Source organism: Thunnus thynnus, chromosome 24 (assembly GCF_963924715.1).
Source record: "Thunnus thynnus chromosome 24, fThuThy2.1, whole genome shotgun sequence".
NCBI lineage: Eukaryota > Metazoa > Chordata > Actinopteri > Scombriformes > Scombridae > Thunnus > Thunnus thynnus.
In genome coordinates this window covers 18,185,910-18,201,979 of record NC_089540.1, presented here as the reverse complement: position 1 = coordinate 18,201,979, position 16,070 = coordinate 18,185,910, and the positions used below count along the sequence as shown (strand labels likewise).

The window sequence follows — 16,070 nt, the reverse complement described above, 5'->3', positions numbered from 1 at the left end:
AAACTCTGAAAAATGCAAAAGTGCAGAAAAAAGAGCACAAATAGTACAAAAAAGCCTTTTCCGGCTTAACACCTTGCTTATGGGTATTTTGGGTATTTTGATGGGAAGAGGGAGATCACTGCTTTGTTAACTTCACTTTAAAGTCTCAAGAAAACTGAACACAAGGCAGAATGTTGTAAGATGAGGTGCTGTTCTGTACTGTATTCAAGGGGCAAATGTTACACAACTTCACATTTTTCATGATTTAGCAAGAAAACTCACCAGCAGTGGAATAATGAAACTTTTTAAATGACACGACATAAACTAAAAAAGTAGCATGGCTGAAAACACAGAACGCAGCAGATTGCAGAGTAAGCAAACTCCAACCAAGACGAAAAGGTAGAGAGCTAAGTTTTTAATAAACAGCAGAGCTACACAGTCAACCGTTTCTAATTAAAGGATGGATCGTACAGTAGAACTGCAATGGAAACCAAAGGTCACAGCAGCCATGTGGCTTTAAGAAAATTACAGCCTCCAGTTTGATTTGTCTCAGACTGAAAAGGAAATCGACTACAAACATAAACTCTGATCTTCCTTTTCGTCAGCACATTTTCTATTATAGAGATTCTATTTTTTCAACATTTTAACATTTTTAAACATGGCCAAAGGTTGTGATTCTTGCAGAGTACAAATTAATTACGCTTCCTCTTTTCTTTCAACTCTCTGTTATTGCCTCATTCATCAGTGCCTGACTTTCCTTCAGTGGTTTTTCCTGTTCAACTAAGACTGTTTCTACTGGAGCAGAAGGGAAAACCTTTACGTAACGAGGGGCTGAGAGGGGACAGAGCAGACCTGAAGCGCTTCGGCTAAGCTGCTTACCTGAGCGGTGAGTCATCCTGCACGGACACTGCCGGCGGTTTGTCGGTCAACCTCAGCGGTGCAAACTGTGGCGATGGTGACCGCGCTCGATCCCCTACAGGAAGGGACAGAGCGTCCGTCCAGGAGGAGAGCGGGGATGAAGAGGAGGAAGGTGCAGGCTGCTGCTGTTCCTCCTCACTTTCTACACCTCCTCTGCTCATATCTGGTCCAGGCGTCCTGCTGAGGCGAGGGGAGCCTGCCGGGGCGGTGCCCTGGGCAGTGTTATGGTGCTGGGTGTCAGAGTTGGAGCTGGACAGAGGCTGGAGCGCTGCCGGGTCTGCCTGGGCGCCAGTGAGGAATTCCAGGGAGGAGGATGTGGTTTCTGGGCCTAAATGGGGCCTGGGTGGCGGCAAGAGGCCCTTGGTTTGTGGAGGCTGGGCTGGGTGCTGGGAGCCAGGGTTGGGGCTGAGGCTACGAGGGCCAGAGGAGAGTGTGGTGTGGGAGGGATTGGCAGCATCTGGTTTGGACTTGTGGTCAGGGAGGCCTGGGACCGGGCCCTCGTTTTTGGGGACTGATGGGGCTGACTGTGGGCTGTGGTCAGGCTGGTATCGCTGCCTGCTCTCTGTCTTTCCTCTAGAGGTCAAAATAAAGACAAACTTCATCAGTACCTAAGGGTAACATGGGAAGGTTTTTTTTTCTCACACACACTGACAATAAAACTGCACTAGTACTTAAAATCTTTACAAAGCAGTAAAAAGTGAAAGTAAAAGTGGAAATTAAGATGTCTGTACTTTATAAAACCCAAATACTTTTCCTGATCTTCACCCAGCAAAGAACTATTTAAAAAATGCAGGCAAATACTGACATAAGTTAACTTTTGTGACAACCTATTGTCAAATTTTCTGCCATAAATTATGTGTCTTTATCAAATTGTATCTTAATTTTGAAACATGTATTGTTTGGTGTTCTACAGGATAACAGATAACAGAACAGTAATGATTAGTATTCATACATTTTTATGAAGTGTTAATCCCCTGTAGCATAAAGCTTTTCTTGTAAATTAGGTGTACTTTATATTTATCTTTTGTCTTATATTTTATGGATGTTTTAACAGAAAATATTAGTTCAGAACAACTTCCAAAACTGTATTAAAAGCTCTAAGTATAATTCTTTGCCATGCTGTAACCAGATATTGTGAAAATCCTCCAGCTTCACATTTCCCTAAATATACAATGATCCAGGTTCCAATGAGAAAAGTTTGTTTATACTTTGGAAGAAATTGGGCATGAGCTCCAACTCCATCAAGACAACATGAGTCAGAGGTGGCTGGTTGAACCACAACTCTGTGTAGAAAAACAAGGCAGTTACTCTTTGGTGGTTTGAGTGCAACTAAAAAAAAAACTGTAATTCTGAAATAAAATTAAACAGTCATTTCCATATCTCATTTTGAAAAAACAGGATGGAGTTTAAGATTCTTGTGCAGAGTTCATCAGAAGTTGATTACCGGACAAAAGCATCGCCATGTTTACTCTACTAACGTGTTGTCTGATTGGTTTATTTGAATCACATTGAGACACTGTGTCGCCAGGTGAGAACAGGTGTGTGTTACAATTTAGGAAACCTGAGCCAGAGTGCTAAAAACAAAACGCGAAGGTTGTATTACATGTGAGCACAGACAGGACAAGTCTGACTACAAGGATGACTTCATATAGCTAGATAAATATCCTTTATACTATTTTTCACATGTTTTAATCAACCCCATGTGATATTTACATATATTAATCATCCTCTTCCCCAATATTTGCAGCTTTGATGCAATAGTGATTTAACTACACCCCTATCCAACATTTGTAAAAATATTCCCTGGTTTATTTGAATGAACACAAAAAGTGCTGAGTTGTTAAAGGAAGAGTTCACTGTAAAAGTGCAGATTCTGAACTTTAAAACACAGCTGTAATCTCTAGATTGTGAAAATCAGATTAGGTTGTGTACTTTAATTGTAGATATATTTTTGGAACTATTGTTTGACCAAAAAAAAAAGATTAGATTAAGATAAGAAGACAAATAAACCTTACATTGACTGGTTAAACCCCTTAATCATTGATGTGGAGGTAAACTGAGGATAATGAGCCACACTTCATTGCGTCTTGTTAAAGTTTTAGGATCAGATTCACTAGTTTTATTATAAGTATAAGTAACTTTATGGGGCATTTAATGAATAAAATGAGAGACTCTGCAAACCCTGATGCCTGTGAAGCAAAATTGCAAAACTGACCTCAGACGGCAGTGGTTGGAATTTTGTCTTGTTCAAACAATGCCCACTGAAAAGGTGTATGAAGTAACACTAGAAAGAATGAATTGGAGCAACACTTCAGCTAAGTCTTGGTGTAAGGTTTGTTGACACTTGTGGTTGAATGTCATATTTCCTGAAGGGTGCTTAACGTCCCACCCTGCACACAAGGCAGCATCAACAAAGGAGCAAATGCTATGGATTAATTTCACCAGTTTACCAAGAAAATGATCATGTAGGCTGAAGATAAGTCTTTGTCAACAAGCAGCTTAAGAATAAAATGATACACTCTCCACCCACCGTAAATCACCTGTGATTGCACAGACACTTTTGTAAATCTAGGTGTAGTTTACCACAGGAGTCCAAGAGATACTGTTCACCTCAACATGAGCTCTAACAACAGGAGATAAGGTTGGAAAGAGATCTAGAGTGACAAAACATGAACCTGAAATGGGAAACTGTTCTCTTTCTGCGCGGAAATCTCACCAACCAACTACATTCCACATTTACATGAAACTTCACAAGCATTTCTTTTTGGCAGCTGTTCCAGAGGAATTGACAGGTCAGAGTGAGCAGGTAGGTGCTCAATATTTTGCTAAAACGCATGTGGAATCCTTTGGACAAATAGCACTCGGCTTTGGAGTCAAACACTCCTTCCGTAAACATGGACACATGGTTTTGCCATAATCAGGTAGATAACATCAAAAATAGCATCCACTTAAATATATTTAAAGGTAGTTTGCACCAGAAACGCCTGAACATCATGTCAAAAATTGTTTTCTTCTTCAATTTACTGATTTCAAAGACCTGCTGCTCTGTTTCTGTTTCACCTAGAATGTTTCTGACACTTTCACAAGACATTTTTGGAGGTTTCCTTTCTGGCAAGATCTTGTTTATGCATATAGTTGCTCTGGTTCAGGAGCTACAGCCGTTTTAATTTGGGTATGTCATTTTAGGCATTTTCTCACCTGGTGGTGTAACCGCTCTGCCGAGCTTGAGGGTCTCTCCACGACGAAGGAATATTCTGCAAAAGAACGGTACCGTTACAAGTTTCTTTGCTAAATGGAGGGTGTCCTCAACAGAAAATGTTTGTTCAAACACTTTAAACAACATATGCTTGGATTGTGACCTCTTCAGGCAAAATGATGACTTTATTGTCAGGAGCAAAGGCAGAAGTACTATAACACTGTTTCTTTTAACCATGAGCACAGTCTTTGCCTAATCCTAACCAAGTAGTTGTTAATGCCGTAACTTAAAGAAACCCTAACCATAGAGGTGAAAGGCACTCAGAAGCAATGTCAGATCAGAAAACGCTTTTATTGATATTTTGAAAAACAGACTTCTTTCACCATTCAGAAAAATGAAAACCTACATAATCTTGGCTCACCTGTATATAGAAATCTGCAGAGGGAGAAGATCTGGATCTCTCATGGACGCAAACTGTGTTTTCCTCTGCATCTGCATCCAAGATGTTCTCTGCTGAGTGATACCTCCCTTGCGTCTTGGCCTCAGATGACTTCTTCTGTTTGTTCCATGTGGCCTGATACTCAGCAAAGGTCCCAAGCCTCTGCTGCTCTAGTAAGTCCTGCTTACATCCAGGGCTGAGGCGGTTGGGGTCTACGGATGGGTTAGCCTCCTCGGGCTCCCCTGACGGAGTTCTCTCTTTGTGTTTGTCTGTCTCACCAAGGTCTGGGTTTGAGTTTGTACCCTGACTGGACTTGGGGACAGGCCTGGAAAATGCTGGTTTGGCCTCAAAGAACTTCCTTCGCTCTCCAAAAGACCCTGTTTGAAGCTCTCCCTCTACTCCCACTTTGTCTATCTTGTCAGGCTCTGAGAACGAGTGTGTCCTCTTGGCCAGGGGGAAGCGCTTACGTCCTCTAATGCGTCCATTAGAGGTTTTAACTACTGGCGCCTCTGGTCCGAAGGGCTCTAGGTCACGTCTCTGGAAGGAGGTGGCCTGGAGGACCCTGGCCTGAGCCTCTTTCAGGTGGTCCTTGTAGGTGCTTGAGAAGGAGACACCAGAAGATGTAGAAGTCTTTGTGGATCTCCACTCCTCTGCCTCCTCATCCTCGGCATCACAGTTGAGGGTCGCAGCGCTGCGGCTCTTTTGCAGCTGGGCTCGCTTCTGCTGGATCTCATTGCGGAGGGTGGTGGCGTACCGGTCACTGCGCCGATTTGCTTTCCCACCACTGGTGGCCATAGCGTCACCAACATCCTGGGTGGACATGACACTTGTGGTTGTAGTTGCTGGTTGCCTCTCAGCCAGACTCCTACTCTCCTGGGCCAGGGAGTGGAGAAGTGGGGTTTTCAGGGGGGATATTCGGTGGTCTTCTTGAGGCACCCACGGGTCTTGGTGCCTTGAAAGACTGACCTTATGATCATTACTTTGATGAGTTGGGAACAGTCTTTTCATGTCATTAGAGTGTCCTTCACCCCTCTTAGCAGCATCCTCTGGGCTGCGGCTTCGAACAGAAAGTTCAGAAGTTTGGTGGTCATAGTGTAGACCATTCCCCAAATGGGAATGGCCATTGCGCTCCTTATTATCACTGAAAGGCATCTGGGACTGAGGTAGGTAGTACTTTGCCTTAACGTTCGTCTTCAAGGAACTTGGGAGGCCTTGTTCATTGCTGTTTACCCAGTGGGGTCTCTCTGCTTCCCCCCTCCAGCCCTCAGCTTTGCCCTGCCTGGTTTGGTGCTCGGCAGTCTGAACTGAATGCTTGTTCACTAGGCCGTAGTATCTGTTGTACCCCCCATTCTCTGGGTTTGGGTTTGCAGCAGAACTTACCATGGATGCTGTAGAGTGCCGGACATGTTTGCGGCTGAAGACATTTGTGGGCAGATCCTGGAGGCTGCGATAGTAGCTTCCTACACTCTGAATCTTGGTGGGGGGAGCGGACCTCGTCTGGAGGTAGAGGGGGCTTTCATCACTGTGTTGCCTCTGATGGGCAGGTACATTGGTGTAATGAGGCTGTCTGACATCATTGCTGGACAGGGAGAAGAGTTTGTTGGGGTGTAGCTGGTTGTGGTCAGCTGCCATGTTGACATGGAGGAAGTCTTTGGTGGGCAGGGGGTTGAGGCTACATCTGGCCTCTGAGGTTTTCTCCTTGTGGGATCTGAGGCCATTCTGGTTGTTACTTTCTGTCAGTTTTTCAATTGATCTGCCGTGGCTCTTCGTTGAACCACCAGGCCCTTCAGAGTAAGGGAACACCTTTGTGGCGGCAAAACTGTCACTGCGCAGGGGAGGAGGGGGAGGAGGAGGAGACTGGGACTTCTTCTCTGGTACCTGCCACACTGGGCCGATGCTGGGCCTTACTCCACTGGAAACCCGAGAGGTAAGCTGCTCCTCCACGTGGGAACCCTCCCAGCCACCGTTCCCCAGCGTTGGCTGCAGGTACTTGGGCCGCTCGGCCTGAAAAGGCCCTTCGTTCTGAAGGCCCTTGAAGAAAATGTTTTCAGTGCTGGTACCCTTCCTACCAGGTGCACTGAGGTCATGAACAGGAGGACTGGAGCTGCTGGAGAAACAGCTGAATCCAGAGTCTCTTTTGCCTCCTGGTCCACCGAATGGCTCAGGGCTGCTGGTGTATTTAGTTGGGGAAAGACGACCTTGAGGATAGGGATGAGAGGGACGCTCCAGTCTCTCCATGTTCTTCACTGAGCTGAGCTGGCTGGTTAGCTGACGCTGGTTGTTCTTGACCTCTTGACAGGAAGACTCTTTGGGCCTGGTGTGTAAGAACAGATAAAAAGCTTGTACCCTTAGTGCATTACAATTCTGAATCCATCCCTCTTTATTTTGTTAATTTTGTGTATATTTCTTAGGACATTCATAAAGTAAACAAATCCCTACAAAAAAGCTGAAATTTGTGATTTTAAATCAGTTTAAAGTCAAACTTTTAAACAGTATGTGCTGTATTCAGAAGTTGAGTAGAATTTTCATTAGCCACCACAAAAATCTATTTGGTACTTTACATCTGAGATTTAAAATTAGAGAATAGAAAACCAGCCTTACCCTGAGTCTAGATCAGAAATGAAAACCACTACTCTATTCTACCACACAAATTACACTCTCAGTAGTATTTTAAGCAGTTTCATTTTGAAAGTAGCTGTTTAAATTGAACCCCCATCTCTTGTAGTTGTAAATAAAAAAATATCTTCTGCCCTGGTTAACACCAAAAGAGTGGCTCACCTTGCTTCATGTTTTGGCTGCCAAACTGGTGCTGGGGTGGCCTCTTTCCCGGGGGGCTCTGACTCCTCTTCTGTCAGCTTGGAGGTGTGCCAGGAGTGGGGCCGCGAGCTCGGATCATTCTTCCTGCAGAGCAGAGAGGCAATAAAACCCTTTACACAATCACAAGGGAGTATCTGGCATTTAAGCTTCTTTGGCATTTTCCAACCACTTACACTACAAGAAAGAAAGGACACCCATCATTCCCCAATCCGTGAGATTTGCTGAATCTTTGAACTGTTTTAAGCGGTGTCTAAAAACTCATCTGTATAGGCAGGCGTTTTTATAGTTCTCCATCCATGTCGTGTGTTTTTGTTTGTTTTAGTTTGGTCTGTTTCTCATTGTGCTGTGTTTTGTAATTAATTTTGCTTTATTTATTTATTTGTTTATATTTTTATTGTGTGTGTGTGTATGTGAAGAAGCTTATTTTTGATTATTTTTTGTATGTTTTGAAAAGTGATATATATAAATAAAGATTTACTTACTCCTCCAAGAGATGTGCTCAACACAAATATTATAAATATTCATACTTTAGCAGAGAGTAGCACAGAGTTGAGGAGGTGCAAGGATTCTTCAGCCTTTTTCCTTGTTTTTTTAAAAAGGTATTTTTAGTGATTGCATGACTTTATTAAACAGTTGACTGTACAGAGATGACAGGAAACAAGAGGACAGAGAAAGAGGGAACAGCATGCAACAAAGGTTCCCGGTAAGATCAAATATCAAATATTTAATGCAAAGTTATAAACATTCAGTTGACTGGGTTGTTCGTCAAGGAGATTAAATTTCCAAATAACCAGAGGAACATTTGCAGATGATCCAAAAAACTATATTTAAAGATGTTACAGTCTTTCAATAAGGATTTGGCTGTTGTCAAACTGTTGTATGACTTGACATCTACTGTGACTTTAATAATCTTGCATTTGTGACACAAGTATTGGTACACAATAAGAATCAGCTAACAATCACTATGTATGCCTGTGTTGGGTTTCTACATAATTTGCAATTCTTCACTTTTCTAATGTTGAATTTCATAACTGGGTTTGAATTTGGTTTGTTGTTCAGTATGATACAGATAAACGTTTGTCAAGCCAAGGACAGTGAATATTTTTCTAGATTTCTGTGTGCAAATGCCAAACATTACTCATCTGAGAATCAAATAAATTTCTCATATTTTCTAGTAATATCATCCATACTTTGTTAAGAATTCTTGAAGGATTATTTTTAAACAACTGATAGTGATGTTGCATTGTCCTAGAACTGATATAATTACTGTACAATCTACTTTGCTCAAACCAAACTTGCACATACCCTTTGAAGCGGTTCTTCCTGGGAAGCATGTTGGAAATAAAAATAATTATACTTCTTCAATAGATCATACACCTTAATGTAGCACAACATGCAAAACTAGAGAGAAAATGATATAATGTATAATAAACTTTCACAGACACATGACATGTAAACAGGACAAAACCAACAAACAGGGCACAAGGAGGATTTTACACAACTTAAGGACATAAAAATAAACTACCACGAATGTACAAATGACAACTATGGGAATCTGATGAAAGCTGATGAAGTATGGGGGGGAATAAATCCTGGAGAATACTTAAGGGATCACACAGGACTATGTACAAACACAGCGACCAAAGACCACGTGGTTTCAGCAGTCGGAAACCGCAACGGGACGTGGCCGGGTGATGGTACCTCATAGAGCTTCGCAAAATCTTGGTGAGGAAGCTCCTCGCCACGTGAACCTCGGTTTCTGAGGGCATTGTGTGTGGCGATACAACATCGACCATTTTAGCCCTGACAGGCAGCGAGTGAAGGAAGGAGAAAAAGGAAAAAGGAGGAGGGGAACACATCGGCATCAATTGATAACAGAAGATATGACAATATCGTGGAATAACACACAATCAAATTAAATTGTTCTTTCTGAAGCAGGGATAGCGTGAGGTCATTCTTGGTTTTGCTATTACACAAATCTAATACAAATGTATAAAATCTGGCTTAACTTCAGGCTTAAAATCAACAATTTTAAGCCTCAAATACTAACCAAACCACCACCAATCTACCTGTGACATTGATTTTTCCCTAAACCTCGACCTCTAATCTTACACAACCCTGTTTCTCTATCAACCTTCCAAAAACTCTACAGGGATTGGTCCACCTGTTTGAAAAAAGTAAATCTGTCAATCTGCATGAATGATGCAGGCGCTCTGTGGACCTATCAGAGCCAAGATGAACCACCCCTCCAAGTTACATCCAAGCTCGGTCTAAAGATGTTTGAGAATCATTGTTTTTAAATGCTTAAATGTCCCTGCTTTTTGGACCAAACCATGGAATGGACTTTCATCAAGAGTGTTTCATACTGGCCAAGCAAACAGGTGTTTAGTGCCTTGCTTTTCATTGGCTGTTGTTGAGAACGAACATGTGACCCCCCCCTTTTATTCATTCATGCTTCGACAACAGGAGAAAGACACAGATCTCTCACAGCCATATGGCTCCGGACGAGGCTTATCACTGCTTAGCTTTTAGAAAAATTGGATGGAAGTGAGTCGGATCCACAGGATGACCCTGAACCACCACAACCTCCTCTACACCTAACTTATTAGTTTAATTAAATAATCTTGGCATAGATATGAGGAAAGAGGAAACAATCAGGAGATTTAGTGTACATCTTAAACGTAAGTCATCAATGATTTTAAATTAAAAGAATGTATTTTGAGACATTTTCAAATACTTGAAAATATTTCTCCTCAAAATTTCAAAAGTTGTTTGTCTGAGATGTCCAAGTTCAAATGTCAGACCATAGTGAAAAATCACAGTCAGATGAAACTTTTTAACTCTGCCAGGCCATGATGGAGATGCTGCATTCTTTCAGCGGAGGAATGCAGGGAGGTATTTCTCCCTTCCTGCCGTGCCCTCGTTTCAAGTGGGACTGTTTGCCATCTCCCAGGAGTCTGAGAGTCTCCAACACTGCAGCGGCATAAAGGTGTGCCGCCTTCTTTCTGACTTCCTAATACTCCATCTGGCTCTGATTTCATTGCTGATGCTGCTTTTTTGCACATAATAAATGACTTTTCACTTCCTAGTTTGCTTGTTTTTGATATTTAAACCTGCATTAACTGATTTTTTGGTGGCTTCGGGTCAGCGGAAACAAGTAGCGAACACAACACTGACGTATCATTACCTTTTAAGTTGATATGTTGAACTTGTTAGTTTCTTATTTCCACATCCAGCAGTTACGGAGCAACATTATCATTCATTTGGAGTTGTGTTTCTGTCCACCTGGTGAATGTGAGTTCAATATTCACTCTCTTCTAGCTCTGTTTTTGCTGTCTACCAACTCCTGAGGGAAATATCTGGCTCTTTAGCTGCTAAATGCTCCACTATGTTCACCAGCTAGTCTACAGCTAACTGTGTCTGTTTGGTGCTGGGCAGGTAGTGTACAGTGGCTTTTTAGAGCTTTTTCTCTGGAAACAGCTGCCTGCTGCGGCCCAAAAGCAACGCTATGAGAGCGCTGAGAGTGAACCAAATCAGTAAAGTTACAGCCGGACAGATAAACAATGAGCTGAAACTCACTATAAAGCTCTGTAGAGCCGCGAGGAGCTGCAGAGGGTTCATCACTACGAGCCAAACACATTACACACTGACGGATCAGACATTGTTATTACAAAAGATGCTTATTGGAAACTTTATCATCCATATATGTTGAATTATATGCTTGTGTGTAGACACATTTCAAATGATTGCATGTTCAGCTGACCTGCTGTGCACTGAATGAAACACTCATTAATTGCAACTAATTAGGAGTGCACCAAATGAGCTCTGTCATTGGTTTCCCTTTAATTGGCAACAAATTACACGGTGCTTTCCAGTTCCATATGAGTTCCTTTCTAGAAAATAGGAGATTCTAGGAAACTATGGGATCCGTAAATAATAATTATGAGTGGAAACTTGAAATAATTACTTCAATGTTTAAAACTAAAATGGCATTTTAAGTTAGTTTTCAACTCTGAGTGTAACTAAGAAGCTCCTCTTCTTGCTCTGCATATTCCAAACAACCCAGAAATGTGCCACAGAAAACGTTTAGAACAGCAAAAGAAGAATCTTTCATATAGTGACCACTGGTTTCATCTCAAACTTCACAAAATATCACTTTAACTTACAAAGCTTCCCTCCCTCTGCTCAGTGTGACACACAAAAGTGAGAGTTGTGTTGCCTCCTAACAAGCTCCTTAACAATGGAAATGCAAATGTCCTCTTTTCTAAAGAGCTGAGGGTCTATTGTCAGGGGATACAGCTGGTCTGTCACAGATATTCCACAGGGGAGGAGACGCCACCGTTTACTCCCAGGAAATATGAGCTGAATTCAAGAGAAAGAGCTAAACATGAAACTGAAACACAGATGACCCAGTTGGCTGCGAGTACATCCGTCATCGAGAAGGTTTGATAGAACTGAAGAAGTGCAGCAGAGGAAGAAAGATATTAGCAGCTGAAGACACATAAAAAAGGACATCAATAATAAAAAAAATCCTTGAAGATGCTTATAAAAATCCTTATATCATTGAACATCATACTTTCCGAGAACTCTCTTATCTCATGCAGAACTAAAGAAGAACTAAACTTCTACAATAGCAAATAATTAAAAACAACATGCTGGACAACTAGTGGAGATGCGACAATAATATGACAAAGATGGTAGTTCATTTAGAGTCTTAAAAACTTCAGGTTGTTTCTTAAAAGAGCACGCAAACATTGATAATGATGTTCTAATATTTGTATAATCTATATTTTTAGTTGATTAATTGATACGTTGCTTATTGAGTAAAATGACTAAATGTTCTCTTCTTCCAGCTTCTTAAATGTTTAAATGATTTTTTACTGTTCTGTGTTTTATATCATTGTAAATTTAATATCTTTGTTTTCTGGACTTTCTGTTTGATCAGACAAAACAAGATGTTTGACGAAATTGTGATCAACATTTTCTCCTTTTTTAACATTTTATTGACTGAATGATGCAGAGCTGCAACAATTTGTCAATTAATCGATCTACAGAAAGTTAATCAACAGCTATTTTGATAATCGATTCGGCCTGTTTTTGGGGGGTTTTTTAAAGAAAAATGCCAAAATTTTGCTGGTAGCAGCTTCTCAAATGCGTCATGCGTGATACTACTACCACTACCACTACTACAAGACATTTAAAGATGTCACCATGGTCTCTAAGAAATTATAAACAGCAATTTAAAAATTATTTTCTGACAATAAATTCCGAAAATAATCACCAGCAGCTGTAATCTCTGTAATATTTGTGATAAAGGCCAAATGGCAACAAGCTACGCCAATCTCATTAAAATGTGATTTTAAACAGCAGGTGTGACGTTGAAAAGTAACTAAAAAGTCGAATTACAGGCAAAAATCTCTACAAATAAATTGATTTAATTGGGTGTCTCTTAATGAAACAGATAGAAGTTAAATAGCAACAAAACATGACGACTTACCCGTTATCTGAATCAGTTTTTTGTGTTTTGCTCTCTATGACAGTTGTAGCTCAGACTTTCACATCACTTCTCTACTGCAGACTCCATCAAAAAAAAAAAAAAAAAGGCGCATTTTGACACCACAACTCACACCAGTCTGACAGAGACGAGCTGTGAGGAATCTGAGTGAGCTGCTGCCCTCCTCCTCCTCCTCCTCCTCCTCCTCCCTGTATGAACACAAACACACTCCACCTTGTGCTGCGGAGGAGATTTCCTCGGGGGATTATAACGGGGGATTTGAGACGAGGGGGAGGAGTTATTGTCCTGTCCGGCGTCCTTGCTGTAACCTAGTGTTTGGGCTGTAAGTGGCTGGGCGTGCAGAGCCGCTGGCTGACGGGACGTAACCATAACAACAGCTCACACTTTGTCACATGGTAGATAGATAAAGGACTTCATGTCAAAAATGTAATAAAAGCTTCTTGGTTGCAGAATGTTTATGAGTCAAAATCTGTTATTTAAGCATTTAAAAACAAAAAGATGCAAAAATATCTCAATCTGTTTGCAAAGTTTAGAGTATTTTTAAGTTTTCTTCTAACATCATATGTAACCTTTTAACTATTTTTGATCGTTAGAATTTGGACAGTCAAAGATTTATGACCTTATTCGACTATCAGACAGTTTTGAGGATGTAGAGACACCATATTTTTAAAGGTTTCAGTTGTGAATCTTGTGTACTTTGATTATTTTTACGACCATAAAGAAAATCGACCCATTACGACATATTACAGGCTCATATTTGTGCAGCTGTGTAGACACATTTTTACACAATGATAGTGTCCTGCAGGTGGAACAGTCGGTGGTAAATGGTTATTACTATTGGAAACAGATTCCAATAGAAGAATAATGAATTAGTCTTTTTGTTATTCATAATATTTCACTTGTTTTAAGAAAATCAGTTGTTTTCAGACTGAATTTACATCACAGAGAGGATCAGTTGGAGGTTTTTGATGTCAGTCATCATTTATTTGCTTCACTTTCAAGCTTGCAAACAAATCCAAAACAAATAAACTGGAGTAAGTTGAATGTTTGAACTCACACTCTGGGTCGACGCCAATGTTAACTTGCTGTTGGATTTTGCCCTTTTTTTTGTTACTCTACACTTTCTTCTTACATTTTATTATGACTTTTCTCTTGTTTTGTTTTTTGTTCAGACATTGTGCTGCTATTTTGGCCTTGAATTTCACCATAAAACATAAAACATAAAAACATACAGACGACAACACATCGTCTCAGCATGCACATTCATAAAGAGGAGCACCACCCTGTATCCTCGTCTACCGAAACCTGGTTTCATTTATAACCTTGACGGCTCTCGGGACAAAGGATTTCCTGCAGATATTTCTATACTGAAAAGGAGACTATTCTGGTAAAATGATAGAGAGAAAGATATAATGAAGTCAAAATGCAGGATTTTAAGGTTTTAACTTATTTAAAGTGTCAGATTTAGCACTTTTTCAACCAAATGTGGCCCAGTTTTATAATAGTTTGTTATCTTTCTGAATGAAAAACTAGTAACTTTTTTGTTTAAACTCAGCTCTGACTATCAAACTTCTTTATTGGGGAATTTTTGATACCAATACTGTGCTTCAGCCTGATCTCTGATACTTCTGTTACCTCTAAATTCCATCATGACTCTATATTTCACAACCTTGTTTTTCTGTTGAAGATCTGATTCAGTGTCCTTGTCAGGAAACGCAGCACAGACAGGAATGTTTGGCTCGAGCCCACGTCTGTTTTGAGAGATACCAGCCAATGTCAGTCTGAGTGAGGGAGGGAGGGAGGGAGGGAGGAAGATACTGAGAGACTCCTTCACCTCGACAAACTCCTCCACTGAAGGAGAAGAGAGGCTGAAGGCTCTGCAGGAATTTAAAAACACAAATCAAGTGTGCTAGAAGGGAAGTTAACTGTTCATATAGTATTATACACTGGGCCTGTGTGTAAAAGTATTATTTTAAACCTCATCAAACAGCAAAATTTGGTTTAGTTGCTATAGAAATGAGAAAGATCTTTACAACAGTTGACTGTAAATTAGTTAAAGTCCTTGTTAATAAGTGATTTGAAAAGAGGATATGCACTGATGACACCGGGAGCAAAATAAACTGATATTTAGAAAAGTAAAGGCCATTAAAATCAGAAATGATCAATATCATGTATAATGGATAATCAGTAGTGTCTGGACATTGAAATATGGTTGGATATTGATCTTCCTGGCTTGTTCAAAACTAGCCGATACAAAAAAAAGGAAGGTTGACAGTGAAAAACGTGACTTTAAGGATGACTGGATCGAGAAATATGTGTTCATTTTGTGCCACTACGACACCAAACATGCCTGTTGTGAACAAAACTATCCCAAACACACAAAGACAAACCACAAAACTGGACCAGCTGAAGAACTCACTAGTGAACACTAACAACAGTGTCTCCGCCTGATCAACACTCCTTTTTATGCCCAAGTTTAAGGATGTCTACCATTAATACAGAAATGCTGTTGATGTGCAGAGTTTTAGAGTTTTTGTGCTGAAATATCATCATGTGATGCAGCCTCACTGGACCTTTGATGCTGTGGAAGTAAATTAAGTCGACCTCTAGGACTTAGTATTTGAGTAACCCTGATCTAGATTGTCTTTGAATCTATTTCAGTGTGAAGCAGATCATAATTACACACTGAAAAGCTGCTGAAATAATGACATGCTGTCCGAAAACTCACCACATTTACCTTGATCCTGACAGATCAATGCTCACTCGCAGGTTTGATACAGTAAAACAAATAAAAAAAGGTATAAAAGAGCTCAATATTCTAAGATAAACTATTTCCAAAGGCAGAAAAAGACACTCACTCAACAAGATGTTAAATGTGCATGTTCAATTCTTGGTTGACAAACACTAAACTATTATACTTTTAGCATCATCCCCAGACATGTACCAGAATAAAGAAAAGACTAATTATATTTATCTGTCTGTACAATAAGTAATGAACTGCTGGGACCATCATCTATCACTCCCTCGCCTTTTCATTTCCAGCTTCTATGAAACAGCTCAGTGGTGACACATCTTGCTGATTCACCAGCTTGAGCCCAAACAGCAGCAGCAGCAGCAGCAGCAGCAGGAGCAGCAACAGTAGCAGCAGCAGCAGTAGTAGTCGTAGTAGTAGAAGCAGAAGCAGCAGCAGCAGCCTGTGGGGCCGA

The 16,070-nt window shown here is 40.8% G+C and overlaps 1 protein-coding gene across 2 annotated transcripts in view; it reads right to left on the bottom strand.

Annotated features, from left to right (window-relative positions):
* Positions 1–16,070, bottom strand: part of LOC137176753 (protein Shroom2-like) — a 30,432-nt gene that overhangs the window by 4,314 nt on the left and 10,048 nt on the right. For both annotated transcript variants that reach the window (XM_067582655.1, XM_067582656.1), the window contains 4 exons: positions 7,311–7,433; positions 4,515–6,846; positions 4,096–4,151; positions 859–1,470 (listed from right to left, as the gene is read on the bottom strand). In XM_067582655.1, the coding sequence (XP_067438756.1) occupies positions 859–1,470; positions 4,096–4,151; positions 4,515–6,846; positions 7,311–7,433 (3,123 nt within the window). The remainder of the gene's footprint in view (positions 1–858; positions 1,471–4,095; positions 4,152–4,514; positions 6,847–7,310; positions 7,434–16,070) is intronic.